At 57.8% G+C, this 22,804-nt stretch overlaps 1 protein-coding gene across 14 annotated transcripts in view; it reads left to right on the top strand.

The window, feature by feature from the left end:
- ANO1 (anoctamin 1) overlaps nt 1-22,804 on the top strand; it is a 146,577-nt gene that overhangs the window by 99,782 nt on the left and 23,991 nt on the right. For 3 of the 14 annotated variants that reach the window (XM_059709794.1, XM_059709800.1, XM_059709795.1), the window contains 9 exons: nt 1,141-1,182; nt 8,954-9,018; nt 9,799-9,933; nt 12,713-12,873; nt 17,655-17,737; nt 19,816-19,827; nt 20,386-20,457; nt 20,911-21,003; nt 22,541-22,618. In XM_059709794.1, coding sequence (XP_059565777.1) covers nt 1,141-1,182; nt 8,954-9,018; nt 9,799-9,933; nt 12,713-12,873; nt 17,655-17,737; nt 19,816-19,827; nt 20,386-20,457; nt 20,911-21,003; nt 22,541-22,618 — 741 coding nt within the window. The remainder of the gene's footprint in view (nt 1-1,140; nt 1,183-8,953; nt 9,019-9,798; nt 9,934-12,712; nt 12,874-17,654; nt 17,738-19,815; nt 19,828-20,385; nt 20,458-20,910; nt 21,004-22,540; nt 22,619-22,804) is intronic. The other 11 variants (XM_059709796.1, XM_059709793.1, XM_059709802.1 and 8 more) reach the window with 6 other exon arrangements.

The following is a 22,804-nucleotide window of genomic DNA, read 5'->3' as shown; positions in this document are numbered from 1 at the left end:
TGCCCGCAGCACTGCCACCCCCTTCCAGTGCCTGGCTCACTGTGTTCATTTGTTCATTCATTCATTCATTCATTCATTAAGCAAGATCACCTGTCAGCACGGTGTGGGGTGCTGGTGCCAACCAGAGGATAACTGCCAAAATGGGGTGTGCTCTGAGCAAGACCCCCCCCCCAGGGGGTCTCTGTAATCAGTGTGTCAGCCACAGAGAACGGGTTTTGACATTTCAGCTGGCCACTCGGCTTCCTTCCTGGTTGGCATCTCCCTGCCTTGAGGTCACCAGCTAACTGACCTCTGGATAAATGCGGTACTGTGGGACCCAGGTGGCTGACTCCACCATGAGAAGAAAGACAGGGCAGGGGAGAGTCCTTTAAGACTCTCAGAGCATCTCCCTTCCAGGACCAGGGTGGCCCAGTCCTCCTCACCTGGAGGGGGCTGGTGGTGGAACGGGCAGTGGGCACGCCTCCAAGGGGCCTCAGAGCTTTATCTGTCGGGCAGTTCTCAGGACCATCCTCACCAGGCCCTCACTGAGCCCCTCACTTGTGGCTCCTGCTCAGTCAAAGCTGGTGCATGGGACTCACTTTTGACTTTTAGACCCTCCTCTTCCATTGCACTTGGAGACGGGATCTGAGTCCCGGGTTGGATCAAATTCAGCCTTCTATCCTCAGGAAAATCAATGAGCCTCAATGTTTCCATCTGTAAAATGGGAGATTTGGGCTCACTGATCTGTACGTGCCGTTACCATATCATTTATCGTCCCTCCTGGGACAATCAAGAGTGACAGGGACCCCACCTGGACGGGGCCCTGGGGCCGAGACACTGGGGCCACCCTGCAGAGTGGAAGGTGTGTTCACCCTGTCGATAGATTCTCCAGCCCCAGAAGGCACCTCCAGGGACCTGGCCACAGTCCTTTCTCGGACTTCGCCTCTGGGTCGGGTGGAGGGCAGGGCACGCGGGACACGCGGAGTGATTTGTATCACGGAGGGAGGCCTGGTCCACCTCCTGCTCTGGGTGAAGTCTCGTCCCAGGATGATCTTAACCGGGCCAGTGCGTGTTTGTGGAGTCTGTTTGGAGACGTGAGGAGTGGAAAGTACTCGAGAGTGCCCTTGGGTGGTAAGACATCCCTTTTTTCTTTTCCAACAGGGAGAGTATGAAGGTGAGGACGTGGAGTTCAATGACAGAAAAGTAAGTGGACGCGAGGGAGAGAAGGGGCTCCGGCCGGGCAGGGAGGGCCCCTGGGCCCCGGGAGGGTCAGGGCGGGTTGCTCCATGGGCATCTGTGGTGACAGGGCTTCCGCTGCCACAGTTGAGGGAGATCGTCGGTGAACTCCATTTGGTCGGTTTCTCCGTCTGATGCTCAGAAACGCGGGTGGCAGGTTATCTGTGCTGCTCAGATGCTGCCCGGACCGGGGTAAACCTGTGTCTTAACCGGGGTACGCAACCTCCGCCATCCCTGCTGACATTCAGCCTATCCTGCCCTGCTCCGGGCAGGTGAGTGTGGGAACCGCTGTGGCCAGCTGCATAGAGAGCCCCCAGCACCCTGGGGAAACTTGCTGGATGGTATTCAACCCAGTGTTTCTCAAACTTACTTGACCTGGAACCCTTTCTCTTTTTTATCTTTAATTTCTTTATTGCTTAAGGTATTACAAATGTATCCTCATCCTCCCATTAACCCCCCCATCCCCCCGCACCACTCATGCTCTCATCCCCCTGTTGTCTGTGTCCATTGGTTTGGCTTATATGTATGCATACAAGTCCTTTGGTTGATCTCTTCCCCTTACCCCCACCCTCCCCTACTTTCCCTCTGGGGATTAATAGTCTGGTTGATGTTTCTCTGTCTTTGGATCTGTCCCTGTTCATCAGTCTATGTTGTTCTCTATATTCCACAAATGAGTGAGATCATGTGGTATTTATCTTTCTCTGACTGGCTTATTTCACTTAGCATAATGCTCTCCAGTTCCATCCATGCTGTTGCAAATGGCAAGAGTTCCTTCTTTTTTACAGCAGCATAGTATTCCATTGTGTAGATGTACCACAGTTTTTTAATCCATTCATCTGCTGATGGGCACTTAGGCTGTTTCCAGATCTTAGCTATGGTGGATTGTGCTGCTATGGACATAGGGGTGCATATATCCTTTCTGATTGGTGTTTCTGGCTTCTTGGGATATATTCCTAGAAGTGGGATCACTGGGTCAAATGGGAGTTCCATTTTTAGTTTTTTGAGGAAACTCCATACTGTTCTCCACAGTGGCTGTACCAGTCTGCATTCCCACCAGCAGTGCAGGAGGGTGGAACCCTTTCTAGTGGACAAGTTGTTGAGCTAGCATTCGTGGGACGCACTTTGGAAACGTGATTCCTCCCTTCCCCAGTGGGTGTTCCTGATTCCAGCCCCCAGGCTTTCCAGGAAGCTCTGTTCCTCCACCCCCACTTCCCCCCACCCACTACATGTACGCATCTTCCCACAATAGCCACCTCTCCGCCCTCCACACTCTGGAAGGTTCTGCCCTGCCGTCCTGCACATGTGCCCACGCCCAGATACCAGCCTTGCTCCTGGCTCCGTGTCACCCCAGACAAGCTCAGCCCTCCCCCCACCCACCCCTCGGGGAGCAGCCCTCCCTGGGCCCTGTGTCTCTTTTGTCCCCTGTCCAGCCTCTCACCCTGAGAGCGGATCCCTCCAATGTGGAGAGCAGGGACACTCCCCCGAGAGCCTCACAGTGGTGGCCTCGTCCCAGATGGCAGGGCCAGGAACCTCAGGCTCTGGAATGTTCCTCATTCCCGCCCCCTCCAGCCCCCCATACGTGTTTTTAAACCTCTGGTACTTGATCCAACTTGCCCGCCCCGGGATCCAGCTGAAGATGCTATCTGGGTTAGCACAAAATTACATATTTGGTTATTTTTAGTGGAACATCTGGCATTCGTCTGAGACCCCATGACTTGCAGAACTCCCCCAGCCCCTCCCCCGGCCTGGCCAACTCGGCCTCGGAAGCCCCCTTCCTGCTCTCTCTGTGCCCCTTTGGCACCAGCAACCCCCTCTGGCCCAATCCCATCCTCCAGGCCCTAGGCCCTTCCACCCCAGTCCCCCTCCCTCCTCTGCACGCTCCAGCCACACTGGCTGCCTTGCCAGTCTGAAGGCTCCTTGGACGATGATCACACCAGTGCCAAAACTGTCTTCCCAGTTGCTTTGGCAGGAACTATTTACTGAACACTGCTGTGTGCCAGGCCCAGCCAGCATGGCTCCCAGTTCACCCAGACCCACCTGTTCTCTGCCTGGAAAGCTGCCAGCCTCCATCTCCTTTTTAATGTTATGCCCCAGCAATGAACATGAGGCCTGGCCCGGGGGGCTAGTCAGGGAGTATTAGATGGGTGGGTGGGTGGGTGGATGGATGAATGGACAACGGACAAACAGATAAAAGTTAGGATGGGCCGAAACTGGTTTGGCTCAGTGGATAGAGCATCAGCCTGCGGACTGAGAGGTCCCGGGTTCGATTCCGGTCAAGGGCATGTACCTGGGTTGCGGGCACATCCCCGGTGGGGGATGTGCAAGAGGCAGCTGATCGATCTCATCGATGTTTCTAACTCTCTCTATCTCTCTCCCTTCCTCTCTGTGAAAAATCAATAAAATATATTAAAAAAAAAAAAAGTTAGGATGGGATGGAATGGACTAAAGGAAAACAGAGAGGGAGGCCAGGAGGGAGGATGCCCAGTCAGGTGTTTGGGTCCTATCTCAGAACCCTAAAGAACCTCTCATTCTCCCATGATGACTCCCCCCTAAGGGGCCCGGTTCTGAATATTTTGCTTTTCCAATGACAAAGCCTGAGGCATCCTGTCAGTGGCAGGAGCCCGTGTGGCTGACCCCAGGGACAGGACGGAAAGGGGGAACCAGGCAAGCCAAGGCCATCTTCCTGGCTGAGCTTCAGGAGCAGGGGCCCAGCAGGAGGGAGGCGCGGCCACAACCGGGGGTGGGTGCGGCTCTCCCCTCTGCACCCGGTCCCTCCTTCAGGTGTGGATTAAGGTGGCTCCATCCTGGGCTGGACTGAGAGCCACAGGGCCCAGTCCATGCTGCCTTCCTCCCTCCCTTCCTTTGTTCATTCATCCATCCATCCATCCATCTGGCAGGTACTGACTGGAAACCTGTTATCTGCCCCAGGCCTTGTTGGAGGTGTTGGGGACGACACAGACCAAACAAACCTGGTCTTCTTGGGACCTGCATTCAGGGGGGGACACAGCAAAGGGCAAGTTCATACACAGCCATTAAGAACTGCACCAGTGCCCAGCATGTGGGCCCAGCGGGAGGTCTGGGCAGGAGGAATGCTGGCAGGTTGAGCCGAGACCCCCTCTGAGGTCTGGGTGCTGGGAGCTCTAGGTCACTGTGACTGGAGCCGCCGGTTCCCCACCCAGGGCACCCCCAGCACCTCCCACCCTGCTCATGAGGCTGGGGTGCACCCTGGGAGTTCTGCCAACGGTAACAGGGAAATCTTCAGTCAGATTTCTCTACCCTGACAGCTACAGGGTGATGGATGTTCTCTGCTTGGCAGGAAGAGAACTTTACCGAGGTAGAGTGGCTTATGCAGAAATCGGGGTGTGCCCCACTTGGCACAGCTGTGGGTGCATGGTGGCCGGCCTGCTGCGGGCCAGTCCTCCTGCGCAGGTTCGGGAACACGGTGACTGGTGGGACATGGCCATGGCTTCAGAGGCTCTCCAGGCTCCCCCCCCCCCCCCCGTACCACCCCTCCCGGGCCAGTCTTCCTTCTCTCTCTCCCTCCCAGGATCTCTCCCTCCCCCTCTCTCCCCCTCTCCTCCCTCCCTCTCTCCCTCCCTTCCTCCTTCCCAGCGCCTCCCAGCCTGTCTATGATATAAATCAGTGACTTGATTTCAGCCAAGGGAGGACGCCGCCCGGGACAGGGATGGCCATGTTGCTTCTCCGGAGGTGCTGTGCAGTCTCGTCAGAGTTTGCTGGCGCAGACCTCCCTGTTCACAGAGTGCCGCTGTGGGCTGTGCGTCGCTTTCTGCATGGCCAGGCGTGTGAGACCGGGGGCACGGCCCTCTGCCTTCCACGGAGCTCCCTCAGTGCGTGAGCCCGTCTGGGTTCATTCTGTGACCGGCAGGAAGGACAGCGCCCTTCAGTATAAAGGAGGCGATGGGGCCCAGGGGAGAGCCCCGATGCCCACCAGGACTCGGAGGGGAGGGCCAGCTCACACACTCAGCGCTCAGTGGTTAGGGTCGACGCAGGACCTCCCACCAGGCTGAGAGAGGTCTGCCCGGGATGGCCACTCCAGACTCAGCAGAGCCAACCACCCCGCTCAGAGCACAGCGGGGGAGGCCCCGTGCAACCTGGCTCCCTGCCCGCCCGAAGCTGCAGAGCTCCCCTCACCCCCACCCCCCTTCCCCAGCAGCAGGCCTGGCCATTCATCTGTCAGAACTTGGAGTCCTGCTGAATACATCCTGTTTGTACCACTCGCAGGACTGAAGGTCTGAAGGCAGCTACCCCATAAAGATCAGAGCAGGCAACACACAGGATGCCGACAGCCAGGTTCACTGTGATTTATTACGATTGCGCTTCGCTTTCCTGCGTCCTTTCCTCCCTGCTTTCAGCGGTGCGTGTGGACCGCTGACGGATCACGGTGCCTCTCTTCCTCCCAGGCGTTCTCGCTCAGCAGGGGCCCGAGGAAGCGGAGAAACTGGCCGGGGGCCATGTCTCCCTGGTCTGTGGAAGCTGGACCCACCCAGCAAGCTTCTTACACATTTTTCGTTTTCAAAGACTTGACTATACGTGGGTGCCCAGAAATGGAGGAGAATGTGTTAGCTCGGGCTGCAGGCACAGAACTGCATAGAAGGGCGGCTTAAACAGCAGACATTTATTCTCACAGTTCTGGAGGCTGGAAGCCCAGGACCCAGGTGCCGCCGGGGTGGGGTCCTGGAGGGCTCGCTTTCTGGCTTGCAGACGGCCGCCTTCTGGCCACATCCTCACAGGGCCTTTCCTCTCTGCGTGTGCGTGGAGAAGGGACGCTTGCCGGGGTCCAGCCCCAGCAGGTCCAGGGGTCCCCAAAGGTGTGGACGGAGTCGGCGAAGAAGGAATGACACGGAGACAGCGTTCAGTTGATCAGCAGCCTAGCCAGGATCTCCAGCCAAGTTCTGGTCTTGATCTCCAGAGAGGCTCTGCTTCGGATCTCCAGCGAGGTTCTGTAGCCATGTTCCCTCGCTAGGTTCTCCAGCCAGGTTCTGTCCAGGCTCTCCAGTCAGGTTCAGTGTCCAGGTTCCAGTCAGGTTCTCCTGCCAATCTCTGTAGTCAGGTTCAGTCCAGGATCCCTTGCCATGTTCTCCCGCTAGGCTCTGTCTCTAGGCTCCGAGGCCAGTCCCTCTCCAGGATCCTCCGGCATGCTCTCTCCAGCGAAGTTCTTCTATCTCTAGAGAATGTTCTGTGTAGATTCTGTGCCTAGGCTCTGTCTCTCTTGGTCCTGTCTTCCAAGCCCTGTCTGAGTTCTGTCTCTTGCTGTCTTGTTCTGAGTTCTGTGTCTTGCTGTCTTGTTACATCTGTATTTATACCAGTTCATTTTAATCCTGTCAATCTCTATTACAAAGGTTAGGGCGTTTCTTATCTCCATTCCAAGGAGTAAAGATTATGTAGCTTAAGCATGATTGTTTGTAGTTAAATTGATTAACTACCCACCTGGCACTTAGTTAAGGAGTTTCATCCCCTCCCTGACTTCAGGGGAAAATCCCTACCTGGGGATTCAACCTTTCTCGGAGAGGTGACCTTGGTTAAAACACAGCGCCAAGAAGGTGAGCAAACATATTAAGAACCGTATGCTATATATGCCAGGTCCCTTGAAACAGCAAGGATGGACCGGCTCCCGGCAGACGCTCCGCATCTCTTCTTATAGGCGCACCAGTCCTGTCACATCCAAACCTCACTTTTTTTTTTTTATTAGTTAAGGTATTACAAATGTTTCCTCATCCCCCCCATTAACCCCCAACCTCCCCCCACCCCCGCCCCGCACACTCATGCTCCCATCCCCCTGTTGTCCATGTCCATTGGTTTGGCTTATATACAAGTATACAAGTCCTTTGGTTGATCTCTTCCCCTTACCCCCTACTTTCCTTCTGGGGATTGATAGCCTGATTGCTGTTTCTCAGTCTTTGGGTCTGTCCCTTTCCATCAGTCTATGTTGTTCTCTATAATCCACAAATGAGTGAGATCATGTGGTATTTATCTTTCTCTGACTGGCTTATTTCACTTAGCATAATGCTCTCCAGGTCCATCCATGCTGTTGCAAAAGGCAAGAGTTCCTTTTTTTTTACAGCAGCATAGTATTCCATTGTGTATATGTACCACAGTTTTCTAATCCATTCATCTGCTGATGGGCACTTAGGCTGTTTCCAAATCTTAGCTATGGTGGATTGTGCTGCTATGAACATAGGGGCGCATATATCCTTTCTGATTGGCATTTCTGGTTTCTTGGGATATATTCCTAGTAGTGGGATCACTGGGTCAAATGGGAGTGCCATTTTTAGTTTTTTGAGGTAGCTCCATACTGTTCTCCACAGTGGCTGCACCAGTCTGCATTCCCACCAGCAGTGCAAAAGGGTTCTTTTTTCTCCACATCCTCTCCAACACTTGTTGTTTGTTGATTTGTTGATGATAGCCATTCTTACAGGTGTGAGATGATAACACATTGTCATTTTGATTTGCATCTCTCATATAATTAGTGACTTTGAGCATGTTTTCATATGTCTTTCGGCCTTCTGTATGTCCTCTTTCGAAAAGTGTCTATCCAAACCTCACTTTTATGACCTCTTTTAACCTTAATTACTTCCCAAATACAGTCACATAGGACACAAACATTTAGTCCATAGCATAGAGCGTTTGGGATGATAAGATGGGGCCACAGCAAAATCTGAGCATTGGAGACCCCCCAAATTTTTTAATTGAACATAGGAGACCCCCAAAATATTTTAACTATGAAGAAAAGAAAGAAGGACACAGGGCAAGCTGCAGCATCCAGAAGAGACCCTGGCGAGTCCTCACAGGCATCCCCAAGCCCGCCTCCTGCCCAGCAGAGACAGGTGGCGAGGCACAGAAGGCCCCAGGCCGGGCCCCCTCTCCCGTGCAGCCAGCCGTGTGACCTTGGGCTTGGAGCTAAGGCTGGGAAAGCACGAATTACCCCTGTGCGTGGGATTTCCTTCTTCCAGCCAGCAGTCCTGACACGGCGGCGTCCTGGGACACCCTGAGCATGTTCACGCCCAGCTTCCGATCTGTCCCTCTCATTACCGTTCCTGCCCGCAGCCCGGGGGCAACGGTGTGTGCAGGCTTCATTTATTTCACTAAGTGTCTTAATCAGACAGCCCGTCTCAGGAGACAAACGTCGAGCTCTGTGCATCCCATGCGATTTTTTTTTTTTAATCTTGCCACTTTTATTTCTTTGCTCCAAAGCCAAGTAGATTCTGTCCTTTATCACAATGGTTCCGTGTGTGACGGGAGCGACCGGGAAACCTAAATGGAAAAGCCTTGCAGTGTCGGGTGGCTTTAGATCAAGTCGCGAAGGGAGAGGATTCCACGAAGATGCCCAAAGCCTCTTTCCCATCCCCACCTTCACCTGAAACCGTAGGCTCGTTCCTGCTCAGGGAGCCCCAACCCCATCGCTGGCCTTCAGCGGCAGCTCAGCGACCCCCGAGGGTGGGTTCTTTGGGACCCTTCCCAGAGCTGAAGGCCGTGACCCAGTTTTTCCACGTCCGTCTCCCCCACCTCGACAGGGGCCCGGGGCTCAGGGCTGTGTCTGCCCAGCTCCCCTCTGAAAGCCCGGTGCCCAGCATGGGCCTGGCCCTTGTCCGACTCTCGCCAGCGTTTGTTGAATGAATGAAGGATGCAGCTGTGAGCAGAGAGCATCAGCCCTGTGTTCTGGGAAGGGACCTGGGAGCATCCCACTCTCACCGGCCCCTCGCCGCTTTCTCTCTCCCAGCTCCTGTACGAAGAGTGGGCCAGCTACGGCGTCTTCTATAAGTACCAGCCCATCGACCTGGTCAGGTAAGCGAGAGCAGCCCGGCTCCCCGGGCAGCGGCTGTGGGAGGCACATCCCCAGTTGGATGCCAGTGGGATAAATGTCCCCACGTGTGCCAGCTGCCCTGACTGTTCAGTGCCGGGGAACCTGTTTGAACTTGACCCGAGGCCTCCCGGCAGGACCCAGTAGCCTTAGTTCACTGGAGGATGGCTCTTTCCTCACACTCGCTGTCTCCTCCTAATTTCGCAGCCCGGCCTGACTCTGCCGGGTGGGCGGCGGGCCAGGTCTTCTCGTTGCTGTGCTGCGAGGCAGAAAAGAATGTGTCCTCTCCCAGAGGACCTCTGTCCCGAGGGCAGGAACGGGGTGGACCAGATCCAGCTGTGTGTGTCCTCTGGGGACGTGGAGACAGAGCTCAGCCCATGAGCATTCGTCTAAACCCATCACGGCATCCGAGACCCTCAGCAGGAGGCGCAGGCCCTCTCCTGGTGCCCCCAGGCCAGAGTGCCAGCTTTTAGCGGAACCCGACTCGCAAGGAAGCTGGCAGCCTCGCGGGCCATGCATCGCGCCCACCAGCATGCGTATCACAAACACTTCCCCCGGGGCACAGAGAGAGGGGGCGGACGTAGGGAAAGCAGAGAGCACCCCCAAACCTGGTAGCCTGGCTCAGAGCCCCGCCCGCTCTCTACTTCCTGGCCCAGAGGACCAGGGGCGGCTCTGAGCTGTTGCCTGCAGGGGAGGGGACGGGACTTGTCTCCCAGCGGTGCAGAATGAGTGAGCTTGTCTCTCTGGCTTTGCCCGCCGTGCAGGAAGTACTTTGGGGAGAAGATCGGCCTGTACTTCGCCTGGCTGGGCGTGTACACCCAGATGCTCATCCCCGCCTCCATTGTCGGGGTCATCGTTTTCCTCTATGGATGCGCCACCGTCAATGAAAACATCCCCAGGTAGGCGGGGCCTGTCCCAGGACACGCCCATCTCTGCGACCAGCTGCAGGCCTCCTTGGCCTCAGGCCCCAGAACCTTCCGCACCCACACTCAGCCCCGGACGGGCATGCTGGCCGTGTGCTGTCAGGGCGGGGGCCCGGTGCAAGGGGCGTAATTGCCATCTGAAGGCCGGGCATCCTTTTCGGGCACAAACACCCTGGGAGCCGTTTTACTGTCGAAAGCAGACGGGAGACAACGCCCTTTTCTTCCTCTGAAGTTTTCTTTCCCCTTTTAGTTCTCAGTCCTCAGGTGACAGGAAATCCCCTGCCTCCTGTGAGGTTGGGACATGGGACAAATGCCACTCATGGGCCTCGGGCAGGGGACTCAGCCATGTCTCTCTCCGCCCCGACCCCGGGGCTTGGGAGGTGAGGCATGAACAGCAGACCAGGCCTCTGCACGCAGAGCCCACGCTCCTGCTGCCGTCTGCCACGGTCAGGGCCGGCTGGGCACTAGGGAGAGGCCGAGACTCTAGGGGCAGCCTGACCTCGTGCTGGGGGGAGGAGGAAGGTGTCTCCCAGAGTGGCAGCCAGAACGTAAGTCAAATCGCACGAGCTTGGAGGACCCTGTCTGCAGGCACAGAGCTCGGAGGACCCTGTCTGCAGGCACAGAGCTCGGAGGACCCTGTCCCCGTGTGCACAGAGCTCAGGGGACCCTGTCCCCACACGCACAGAGCTCAGAGGACCCTGTCCCCACACGCACAGAGCTCAGGGGACCCTGTCCCGCATGCATAGATGTCTCCCCTCCTTTCTAGTTGTTCCTAGACCTGCCAACACCAGCCCCAAGACAACCAGGTTGTGTGTGAGGACAAGAGGCTGCTGTACCCATGGGCAAACTCGAGTTTAGAAGGGCGGGTGCCCCCTGGCCCTGCCTCCCAGCAGCTCCCAGTCTCTCTGGAAAAGCCCTAAGACATCAGCTCAGTTCCATTTCCTACGGCTCAGCCCCGAGTCTTGGAAGCCGAGCTGTGGCTTGGGAAGTGCGCCCACCGTCCATTCAGAAAAGAGCCCATGAGCCTTTGCCTGGCGAGGAGGTGGCTCGTAGGGCCCACAGCCCGGAGAGGCCGTATCCAGTGAACCTCGCGTAAATGTTTAATATGTGAATGACACCTCAAACATGTGTCAGTGTTCTTACACACGAATAACACCTAAGGTCCACCCACTCGGGATCTAACGGTTAAGGGCACCGGCTTATGTGGGGCACAGGCGGGAGAACGCTTACCCTTTGTTTGCTAATGTGACGTGAGGTCACAGTGCTTGGGTGTGGCTGTGGCGAAGGTGAAAGTGGCCTAGGTGGGGCGGGTTCGGATTCGAAAGCCCTGCGGGACGTGGCCCGTGGAAGCCGGGGCACCCTCACGGTCCCCCTGGGAGGCTGCAGAGGACGTCACCTTCCCTCCCCCCTGCAGGGGATGCGGAGCCAGCTGAGGCGCTGCCCAGGCAGGCGTGCATTCCCCAGCACAGCCATCGCCTAGGCCAGGCCACCTCCCCCACCACACAGCCAGAGGCAGACGGCGCTTACCGGGGATTCCTGAGTCCCATCGGCCCTCAGCCCATGATGTGGGCGTGTTCCCCGGGGAGGGGAGGGGGGGGGTCTGATCTGCCCTTTTACCCCCTCCAAGGACAAGCCATCCCTTTCCTTGTCTTTATTTTGGCTGAAAGTGGTGAAGGGAGTGGCGGAGGGTTTAAAACTGGCAGAAAACAGGCTTTTAGTCTGGCTGGCGTTAGCGCTGGCAGGGAGGAGGGCTGTGGCAGCCACGGGACTCACGGCAGGCAGAGATGCGGCCAGCCCTCCCTGGGGCGTCTGCCCCCCACACATGGGTTCCTTCTGCCTCCCAGCAGAGGCCCCCAGAAGACAGGAAGCTCAGGGAGGGGCAAGGGATAGACCCCTCAAGGCGGCCCATGGGCCTCCTTTCAAAATCACTGCGGCTGCTCGGCGCCCGGTTATTCCCGTAACGGGAGTGTGGTGTGCGCGTGCCAGCTCTGTTCCAGGGCTCCACGCTCGCTCTGTGTGATCCTCCTGACAACCCAGTAACATGGGCACTCTTCACTCTCAGCATCCCCACGCTGCAGATGGGGAAACTGAGGCCCAAGGAGTTGGAGTAACATGCCCGAGGGCACACAGATCCCAAGTGGTGGGGTGAGATTCCAGTCCAGCGCTGGCTGGCTGCACGCAGTCCCGCCACCGGCAGGCACCCACCCCTCACGCACACGCACACAGACACGTGTACACGCATGCACAATTCCCCAGCTGCCTCGAGCCAGCAGCCTCGGTCACCAGGCATCTTCCCATCCCCCGGGCCCAACACAGAGCTGGGCACATACAGCACATGCACATTCTCTAATAGGCATTTGGTGAGTAACTGAAAGGACAGAATGGGGCCGGAGTGCCCACTGTGCCGGGAAGAGAACCATTCCGCAGACGTTTACTAGACACCCACCGTCGGCCGTGGGCCAGCTGTGATTCGGTGCATAAAGTCGTGCAGCAGAAATTTAAAACAAAAAGCAGCACCCCCCCCCCCCCCCAGCCTTCTCCTGGATGACCACCTCCGCCCTGGGAGTGACTCCTGCCTGGGTCACTGAGAGCTCCGCATCTTGTCCAAGTCCGTGGGGAGGAGGGCAAGGCAGGCCAGAGCTGGGCCCTCCCCTCGTCTTCCCGAAGGTTAAAGGGCCTGGCCAGGGGCACCGTGGTGGGGCCGGGCAGTCCTTGTGGGCCGGCGGAGGACTCTCAGCGGCTCCCTCTCTTCCAGCATGGAGATGTGTGACCAGAGCCACAACATTACCATGTGCCCGCTGTGCGACAAGACCTGCAGCTACTGGAAGATGAGCTCGGCCTGCGCCACGGCCCGGGCCAGCCACCTCTTCGACAACCCGGCCACCGTCTTCTTCTCCATCTTCATGGCTCTCTGGGGTGAGCAGAGCGCCGCGCCCCCACCCCCACCCCCGGGCCATTGGGGACCAGGTGACATGGGGTAGGTCCCTAATTTCCTTCTTGGGACCGCCCACAGGCAGCACATGCCGGGGATGAGCACGGAGGGAGGTCGTGGAAATAACCCCCTGCTTTACCTGCAGTTCCCAGGGTCTCCGCTGCGTCCATCGCAGCTGCAGTTACTCTGAGTTATTCTGACCGACCCCGGAACCCCTGGGGAAAAGCCCAGGAGGGTGCGTTGCCCTTAGAAACAGGACCTTCCTCCTGGGACCAGGGTCTGGTGGTCCAGGGAGGCAGCTGCTTTAGCGCAGGAGGCCTGGCCTCTGCATTCCTCCGGCCGGAGCCAGCCCTGGGGCACGTGTCTCCTTAGACCCTTACAGATCCCTGTAGGTGCCGCGTGCCTCTTTCACAGGTATGGAAGCCATGGCCACTGAAATGCCAGGTCTAGGAACTGAGCCCCCATTTTCCTGAGCTCTGGCCCCTCCACTCCTCCCCACCCATCTCCCGCCTCTCTGGATCCTGTGTCCATGGAGAACCATCCCTAGCCATCCCCCACCACCTGCTGCTCCTCATCCCCAGCCTGCTGGCCCTCCTCAAGACCTCAGCACCGGTCAGCTCACTGCCCACTCCCCTCCTCTGACCTGGGCCCAGGAAGCACAGCCAAGCTCAGCCCGCACAGACCGCGCCCCCCCAGCCTAACCATTGGGCTAATTGGATAACTCGGCTGGGTTGGCCGTGTACTAGGATAGGGCCCCTTCCTGGGCCAAACTCCGGTTTCGTGCCCAGCTCGGTCACCTCCAAGCTGGGACAGGTCTCCATTTGTACAGTGCAGATAGTGCTGGTACCCAGCTGAGTTGTTGGAACCCTCGAGTGCATCCCTGTGACGATCTCTGGGCCGTACCGAGAGCCAGCTGTGATGTCCTGCCAGCTGGCACACCGGTGCCATGCCCATTTGCTTTGTGAAAACAGCCTAGACTCTAGATATCAGAGCCCAAATCTGACCTCCCCCCTTGCGCTTGGGGCCCTCTGTGAGTCCTGTCACTTCACCTTCAGAAAGGAACGCGAGCTTCAGTGAGCTGGGCCCCGCTGGGCCAGGCGCTGTTCTGAGCGCCTCACGGGAGGTGGTTCATCATTCCCCCCGTGGCTTTAAGAGGTGCTACCTCCATTGCCCCATTTGACAGATGGACACACTGAGGCAACTTTCCCAAACAGACACCACTAATAAGAGGCAAAGGGAGACGAGAACCCAGCATCTGCTCCCCAACCCCACCCCTGGGCTCTGCCCCCTCTGCTGGTGTCACTCACAGCTCTGGTGCCAGGCACACTTAGCACCTGCCTGGCTCGTTCCTGACGGGACCAGCTCGAATTTGTGCTGGACTGGCTTCCTCCTCTGCCCACCACTCCTGCCTTCCCCTCCAGAGCCTGCGCTGAGGGTGAACTATGCCAGGCGCTGGCAGGAGTGGTGGGCAGAGGAGGAAGCCAGCTTATCTCAGTGACCCCACCACAGCGCAAGCAGAGGGAGGCTCTGTTCATATTCTCTCATGGGGACACTGAGGCCCAGAGAGGTTAAGTGACTTACCCAAGATCACACAGCTAACAGACTCATACCAGCCATGACGGATCCATGCCCCGGTCACACCTCCCCACCCCAGCCTCCCCCAGGCCCTGCTCTGTGCCCTCCTGGAGGAGCCGAGGTTCACCCAGAGCGGTATTGAGGGCACTCGGGCAGCAGCACTGCTCGGCCAGGCAGCACCACAAGGTTTCAGTTAAATCCAGTAAATCCGGTGCAGCCCCTTCTCTGCCGCCAGCTCGCTCACTTCACACTTCTTTATTGAGCACCTACTGTGTGCAAGGCAGTGCTGCTTCACACCCTCAAAGGTGTTGGCCAGCCCTCACCACAGCCCATCCTTGCGGGGAAAACATATGGTTCCATCTGCACCACCACCACCCCCACCACCAGGAGGGAAAAGGGCCAATCTGTTCCGCTGTCTGCCCCAGCCTCCTCCAGCTCCACTTCCCCCAGGAGACAAGTGCCTGTCAGAGAGTCAAAAGCAAGCTCAGTCTACACTTTCCCATCTGGGGGGAATAACAGAGAAGCCAAACCACTCCCATGAAGCACTTACTTCAGGGGAAAAGGAGGTTATTAGAAATTAAGACAGAAGCCACGGGAAAGAGCCTGCTGGGCGGAGAGGTGTGTGTGCCCTGTGCGGCCGCACCGCACAGAATGGGGGGTCGGGGGGAGGGACAGTCCCTCTGTCCCCTGGCCTTGCACTGCTGGTTTTTTAATCCTCTGTCAATTGTTTCTTCATTGCCCTCTCAGGGATCACCTTCCCACTGCTGCTTCATCCCACTGTGTCCTTTCTTTTCCGTTCCCCAGCTTTTAAAGTTTCTGCTCACACAGTGACAGAGCGGCCCCAAACCTGTTCCTGCCGGGAGGGGCGTGGGCTGTGCCCCCGGAGGAATGGCTGCCGGCCCGCGGTTCTAATCTCGCTTCCACGCCACGGTGGGGTCTGACTTCCCCGGGGCTGACACTCTGGGCCGAGAGACCTCAGCTCCCTGCTGCCTGGAATTTATGACATTTCAAAACCTCAAATTAGGCGTCGCACACAGCAACTTTGAGCCCCATTTAGCTGTTCTCCAGGATCAGTGTTCTGAAATGATGGCATAATAATGGGTTTTAACTGCCTGTCACTTTCGTGCAGAACAAAGGAAGTAATTAGATTTGAGCCCGGCCCCCAGAAGCCGGAGGACGATGGTCCCTGCTTGAATGAAATGGCAGAGGCAGGGCTGAAACCCCTTCCCCGGGGTCAGCGTGGAGTGGGCAGGTGACCCGGCTGAGTCACCCTGGGCTGGAGGGACACGGAGAGCGACACTGTGGTGTCCTCTGGACTCAGGGAGGCCGTGGAGGGCAAGGGCCTTCGTGCCTGGCCCCCGTCCCCACAGGGGCTGACAGGCAGGGTCCCGTCTGCTCCTCCGCTCTCAGAAAACAGATGTGCGTTGAGCAGACGTGTGACTCTTGGGAGCCACCGTTCATGCAGCTGGTCTCTGCTCTCAGGGGGCTGCGCTTTAAGGAGGATGCGGCCCTGCCCTATGGAGTCTGGGTGATGGAGCCCAGAGGTTTGGGAGACAAGACCCCGGCCCCTAGGAGCGCGGACCTCCCCAGGGAGGCGGGCAGGTCTGCACGCAGCGGCAGAAGCACCCAGATTGGCCAGAGCCTCGCCTGGTGACCTGAGACTCCAGCGGCCGGTCTGAGAGGCTCTGCTGGCCCACCTGGCACAACAGTCGGCGGGGAGGCCGCGCCAGGGCATCTCCCGGGCCTGCAAGGTCACGCTCGGTCACAGCAGCAGTGTTCAGGGGTGTGCTCGGGAAAGGGCTCCGGTAGCCCGCGGAGGAGGCATCCAGAATTAGGGAAATTGGAGGCAGGCCCAGGCAGGAGGCAGTGGGGACAGGGCAAGACGGGGGGCCCAGGGTGCGGGTGGATGCGGCCTGGGTGGAAGCTGAAACGGAGGCCTGGGGGGTGGGGGTGGGGGGACGAGCGTTAAGCAGCCAACTCATCGCTGGGCAGGGACGGGTGGGAGGAAGGACAGGCGTGGTAGGTCAGTGTGTCTGCATGCTCTGGGCCCGAGTGCCACCCCACAGCTTGTTCCGAACATGGGCCCCCGGGATCTGCATTTTAACAAGCTCCCTGGGGGACTCTGATACCGCAGAACCCAGGCCCACGCTCTGAGAAACCCCAGGGGAAAACGATCCATTTCTCCGGCCTTCCAGGTGTGGCAGGTGGCCCGCCGGGGAATCCGTCCTTGTCCTGTGATTTGACGCCATCTTGATGCCACCCCTTGTCAGACCAGCCGTTTAATTCCTCTGAGCCTCAGTTTCCGCCTCTGAAAAAGGGAGCGAGAGTAGCACCTCCCTCCTGGGATGACTGGGAGGTTGATTAGTACTTTACACGACGGCCCTCCATATAGGCCTGACTCGGGACAGCTTGACCTTTGCATGCACCCGAGCTTCCTTCCTGGGGAGAAGCGTTAAGGATAAAGGGGCAGCCAGCATCTCCGGTTGCAAGCTGTGTGCTCATGAACGCCGTCCGCTCATTCAGTGAGCACCCTTGAGCTCCAGTCTGCGCCGGGTGCCGGGCTGTGTGCCTGGGACCCAGGGGAACAGGGCCCCCCCTGCACCCCTCCCAATAGAAAGGCCCCTTGACATGGGACGGGGATCATAATGGAGGGCAGTGTGGACACCGCGAGTGGGAGAGGCCCCAGGAGGAGTTAGTTTCTTTCTGACACAGGAGGAGGATCGGGGGCTCCCTGGAGGAGGCGGCATTTGAACTATGCATAGTCTGTTGGGAATGCGAAAGCAGGAGGTCGCACCTAAGAGTGCAGCCCAGCAGCCAGACCACCTGCGAGGGTTTGAAGCTTGAGTGTGTGTCCTTGGCTCTCCCCTCACGCTTTCTGACCTGGGGGTCCCCAAGATCGATGGAACAGGACGGTTAAGAGCCCAGGCTGGCCCCTCACTGGCTGGATGAGTAACCTTGACCAGGACTTGATTTCCACGTGCCTGAGTTTCTTCATCTGTAAAAGGGGAATGGGACCGTCTCTGCCTCAGGGTGGGCAGGAGGGCAGAAAGGGTTCATTCCTGTGACGTTCTTGCCCAGCACAATGTCACCCTCACTCACCAAATGGTGCAGAAGCAAAGAATGCATTTGTGCCATCCGGCGTCTCAGGGCTGCTCGGCCCTGACTTTATGGTTTTCCTCCCTGCCTGCAGCCGCCACCTTCATGGAGCACTGGAAGCGGAAACAGATGCGTCTCAACTACCGCTGGGACCTCACAGGCTTCGAGGAGGAGGAGGTGAGTGGGGGGCACTGCGTCCTCCCCTGCCCCCACCCATTACCTCCTGGGGACGCTCCTGGAAGCCTGAGGCCCTGGGGCCTAGGCAAGGCTGCCCCCGCCTGCTTCTCAGTTCACATCCCTGGTGTTTGAATCACCCGCGGTTGCCAGGGCGACGGTTTGATGTCTGTCTAGTGTTTCTGATCTCCATGCTCACATGGACGCACCGCCCACCAGTGTGGTCAGGGACAGCTCACCACGCTGACCTCATCGAATCCGGGGGAGGCCGGGCGAGTCTGGGAGGGAATCACCACCGCCCAGGAGGTCGAGTCCCCAAAAGCGGCTGTGAGCCTTTGCCCCGGTGCCAAAGCCACGCTCCTCAGTGCCAGTCGTTGGGCGTGACTGAGAGGTGGGAGCCGAGCCTTTCCCAATAGAGGGAAAACCAGACGCCCGCATCCCCGCTTTCCCGAGACGGCCCAGGGGCCACTGGGACGGCGGAGAACACTCCCCAGAGGTTCCTCGGAGAAGCCTGGCCGCTGCCCTCCGAATGGGCAGCTCCCGCCCGAGTTCCCCACAGGGAGAGCAGGGAAGACAAGGAAAAGCAGTCCCCACAGCCTGCCGCCCGCAGAGCAGAGCTGTAAGGTGTGGCCACACTGGTCGCCACTTAATTTTTTTTAAAATATATATATTTTTTATTTTTCACAGAGAGGAAGGGAGGGAGATAGAGAGTGCATGCCCTTGACCGGAATCGAACCCGGGACCCCTCTGTCCGCAGGCCGACGCTCTATCCCCTGAGCCAAACCGGTCACGGCAGCCACTTAATTTTATAAGACGCCGAGCTTGTCTTTTAAAAGCGAGCTCTCATGCATGTTCACTGGATGTGAAATCTCCTCCGTCGTTTTTTAGCATTCCATCGTTCTCCCCACACATGCTCCCTCCTGACGCTGAGTCTGCCCGCCAGTCTTCAGCCGAACCTACTGCAGTCAGGGAAGCTGGTGGGCGGGCTCCGTGCTCCCAGTGCTGCTGGTGGCCGAGGGGACTGGGGTCTGCGGGGAGAGGCACCGCAGGGCTTCCATCCTGGTTTGGCACTGCCCTTGCTGTGTGCCCGAGGCCAGGTTGCCTAACCTCTCTGTGCCTCAGTGTCCTCCCTTCTTAAATACGGATTGTGAACTAGTTCTCACTCTAGAGGGTTTGAGGGGGTCTCAGTGGATAAGAAGCACTTAGGGCAGGGAGGGCCCCGGACCACTAAGTGCCCCAGGACCAGTCACCCGCTAGCCACCTCTGAGCTCAACCCTCTTAACCCAGGGGGCCCCGTTATCCCGTCTCACACATGGCGACGCCGAAACAGGTGCAGCCTGTTCACTGACAGGCAGCCCTTCAGGGGTGAGCCAGGCACGGAACCTCCCCCTGGGTAGGTTCTTTCCTTGTTACTCTTTCAATTAGGAAGATGCAAGCACAACACAAAGCAATCGCCGTCTTATTTTAGGAGAAGATTGAGAATGTCCTTTTCATGATGTCCCTCTGGTTGGGGAAAGTTGGGGAGGGGGCCAGTCCTGTGTGTTCAGCCCCTCGGGGATCCATCTCATGATCTCTTCACCTGCCCCCCATCCCCGGCACTTGACTTGGGGGTGGCAGTCGGAGCCCTTGGGCATGAGGCCCCAGGGGACTGAATGAGGTCCCCAAGGTGAATCTCCCCATCACCTCCCTCCCCCCCATAGCTGACCAGGGACCCTTTGGGAGTGAATCTGAGGGGTAAAGGCAGCCTCTCCGTGCAGTCTGAGCCCCGGCGTTGGCCCTGGGAGCAGAAGGAGCCCGTGTGCCCCTTAGCTGAGACCGACACAGTCCAGCACCCGCCTGGGAATTCCCAAAATCGCTCAAGCTGCAAAAGCAACAGCACGCACGGTCACCCTAAAGCAACGACGACCGCTAGCGGGTCTCGGACCCTAGGTGCTCCTTGTCCACCCATGTCCTTCACCCTCATTCCAGCCCTTAAGAAAATTGTCATTAGTTTAGAGGACGTGGCCTATTTCTTTAAAAACAGCACAAGTAATGGAGTCTTTTCTGTTTGTTTTCATGTTTATGTTTCTGGTTCCCTGAAGGAGGCCGTCAAGGTTTGGAACTTTTTGTCACTCCTCTGTCTCCCCATAGCCTGTCTCCCGGGAAGAGGGATCTTCTCACGCCTCATCTGCCTCTTTCTACCATCAGGCTTCCGCAGCTCCTCCACCGCGGGCGGGGTCTCCGCTTCTCCCCACCTTCGGGCCTCTCTTAACCCCGTTCTTCCGTTCCAGTGCCCGCTGCTGGCCTGCTCCGGGCTCCCCCGAGGCCTGGCGCCTCCGGTCTGCCCGCGCTTGCTGACACTCACTGCGTCTCTCCTGACCCCAGTAGGCGTTCTCGGGGCCAGTTCACAGCTGGGTGTTCAAAAGGGGGCCACTGGGCACTGATTCGCTGCCAGGTTCTCTGGCCTTCCCCACGGGCTGCGTTCCCAACAAGGGGTAGATCCCGGACGGACTGCGTATGGTGCGTTCTGAATTGGAAACGGTACAAAGCAGCCAGCTGTGAATTGGGCCCAAAGGGTGCCCAGCGCGATTGGGTGGACTGGATTTGGCATGCGTGTTCAAGGTGAGGATCTCAAACTCACAGTTCACCGGCCAACTTGGTTTCTTCCACAGGACCATCCCAGAGCTGAGTATGAAGCTAGAGTTTTGGAGAAGTCACTCAGGAAAGAATCCAAGAACAAAGAGGTACGTTGGCCACCTCTTCTGGCTTTCCCAGCAATCCAACATTGTGTGTTCATCAACAGTGTAGACTGGGGCTCAGAAAACTCTGCCTGTTCACAGTGTAAATCAGAAGCTGGCCCGCGAGACAGAGAAATATTTAGACTCTGCAAGCCTCTGTCACAACTGCTCAATTCTGCCATTATGGCTTGAAAGCAGCCATAGACAGCAGGTAAACAAATGGGCCTGGCCCATTTGTTCCAATAAAACTTTATTTATAAAAACAAGTGGGGGGGAGGGCCAGATTTGGCTGCAGGCTGTAGTTTGTCAAACCTGCTATAGCCCTACCGTCTTGATCTATCCTGAGCGTGACCTCAAACTTCAGCCAGCATTTTAACATCAAGGACCAGGTAGCTTTGCAGCTTTTTCGCAGTACACTTGACATTCATTGTGTCCACCTCACTCTGTTCTGGGTTGAAGGATGAAATGGAAGGGATTGCTCAACCAGCCATCCCTGAACAAATGGCCAGTTCCTTGTTCCACTCACAGACAAGGAGGATGAGAGAGAGAGAGGTGGGTTTTGGTGATGTCCTGGAGGCCATCATCTTCTCATAATACATGCCTTTCTTTCTCCCCAAACCTGTCATTCGAGTTGGTAGTCTTACGTGTGCAGCCTGAAGGCTCGCAAGCTCTAGAGTGTTGGGTTTTTGCGGGGGAGGTGTTTGTACATGGCCGGGGCCGCACAGAGCCCTGGGCCCTTGTCAGCCTCTGACCGCGGCTGGGGACCTTCGCATCATGCCTGTGGGACGGGGACAGTTGACAGATGCTCGTCCCAGCTCCAGTGTCTGCTGTCCCCTTTGCACACTCAGCCTCTGGAGCTGATCAGGGCAGTCCCCCAGTCTTTCCTGGTCGCTGTGTCACATGGGCAGAGTTTTCTGGTTCCGAGAGGCTGGGGGTCGCAATCGCCAGCATCCCATCTAGGGGGTAAAGTGGGTGCACCAAAGCCCCCTCTCGGGCCCGTTTCCATGACAGCAGAGTCCAGCTTAGTCCTCTTGTAGTCACAAAGAGGGTGCACTCTTCGAACACACTCTTACAGTCTGAGCGGGACTCGGGGTGCAAAAATATAACCACAAAAGCATGAGCCATCACCCCAGATCGGGATATTGTCTTCAGTTGGACCGATCAGAAGGTGTGACACCCCCGTGCACGGTGCCATCTGAGCAGCGACCTGTGGCCTTGAGCGGCTCCTTTTCCCCTCCTGGGCCTCGGTTTCCCCTCCTGAAGGGAGAGCCGTGATGCCAATGCGCTCAGTGCGGCATCTCGGCCGCGGTGGCCCAGGACAGTCCATCCCATGGCTTCACAGTGGCACCTCTGAGCGTCAGCAGGGGTGGGTGTTGCATTCCCTCCTAAGGGGGAAAAGGGCTTTGTGGCACATGTCGTGTCTGCGTAAGTCGAGGGACTTAACCAACCCCAACAGTGGGTCTGGGGGTGGTGGTGTCAGGAGTGCCCCTCAGACCCCCGCTCACTCCCGCTCTGGGCTTTGACCAGAGATCTCAGATCACATGAGAACAAGGTATGGGGTGATTTCTGCAGGCTGTTGGGGGACCCCAAGCCCTGTTTGCCCCTGGGGGGCCACACCCTTATTTTCTCCTCCATTTCATTGGCTCCCAGCGGCTCCTTGATGGTTTTCGTCCCCCCCCCCCCCCCCCGAGGCTCCAGATTCACTTAGGAAAACACAATCCACCCCTTAATGGGTGTATTAACTTACAGCTCTGGGCGTGGCCTCCTTTGTGTTGGCATCGGACGCTCAGCACGCGCGGCGTCTGCATAAGCGAACCCTGTAGATCACAGCAGCCGGTTGGCGAGTCGGGCATTCCGAGCCCCGCGGACTTCCGTGCTGGGGTCTCGGTCTGAAGCCTGGCCTGCGCTCCCCTCCCCCCTGGTCTCAGCCTTTGCTGTTAGGACGGGGTCCCTGCCGGCTCCTGTGGTCTGCAACGCCCAGAACCTGGACCAGCCTCGGCGGCAAGCACGCCACGGGGGTGACGGGGGCCTGGGCCAAGGTCACACCTCACCCCGTGGTGCTCTCTTGTTCCCTCCCCCCTCCCCTTAGAAGCACCGGAATATTCCAGAAGAGTCAACAAACAAATGGAAGCAGAGGGTTAAGACAGCCATGGCGGGGGTGAAATTGGTACTTTTCTGTGTCGGGGCGATGCGAGTCGTGACTGTTTGCGACGACCAAAGTCCATTGCGTCCTCCTCAACCAACTCTGACTTTTGTGTTGGTTTTGTCTTTTTCTTAACATTCACATGCGTGCTTCCTCGCCTCCTGCCACCCCCAGCGAGCTGTGACGTGTGCGGAGGTGTCACTGCATGGC

Source organism: Myotis daubentonii, chromosome 9, assembly GCF_963259705.1.
Source record: "Myotis daubentonii chromosome 9, mMyoDau2.1, whole genome shotgun sequence".
NCBI classification, from domain to species: Eukaryota; Metazoa; Chordata; class Mammalia; order Chiroptera; family Vespertilionidae; genus Myotis; species Myotis daubentonii.
The sequence above is the reverse complement of the archived record's forward strand: the minus strand, read 5'-3'. Positions and strand labels throughout refer to the sequence as shown.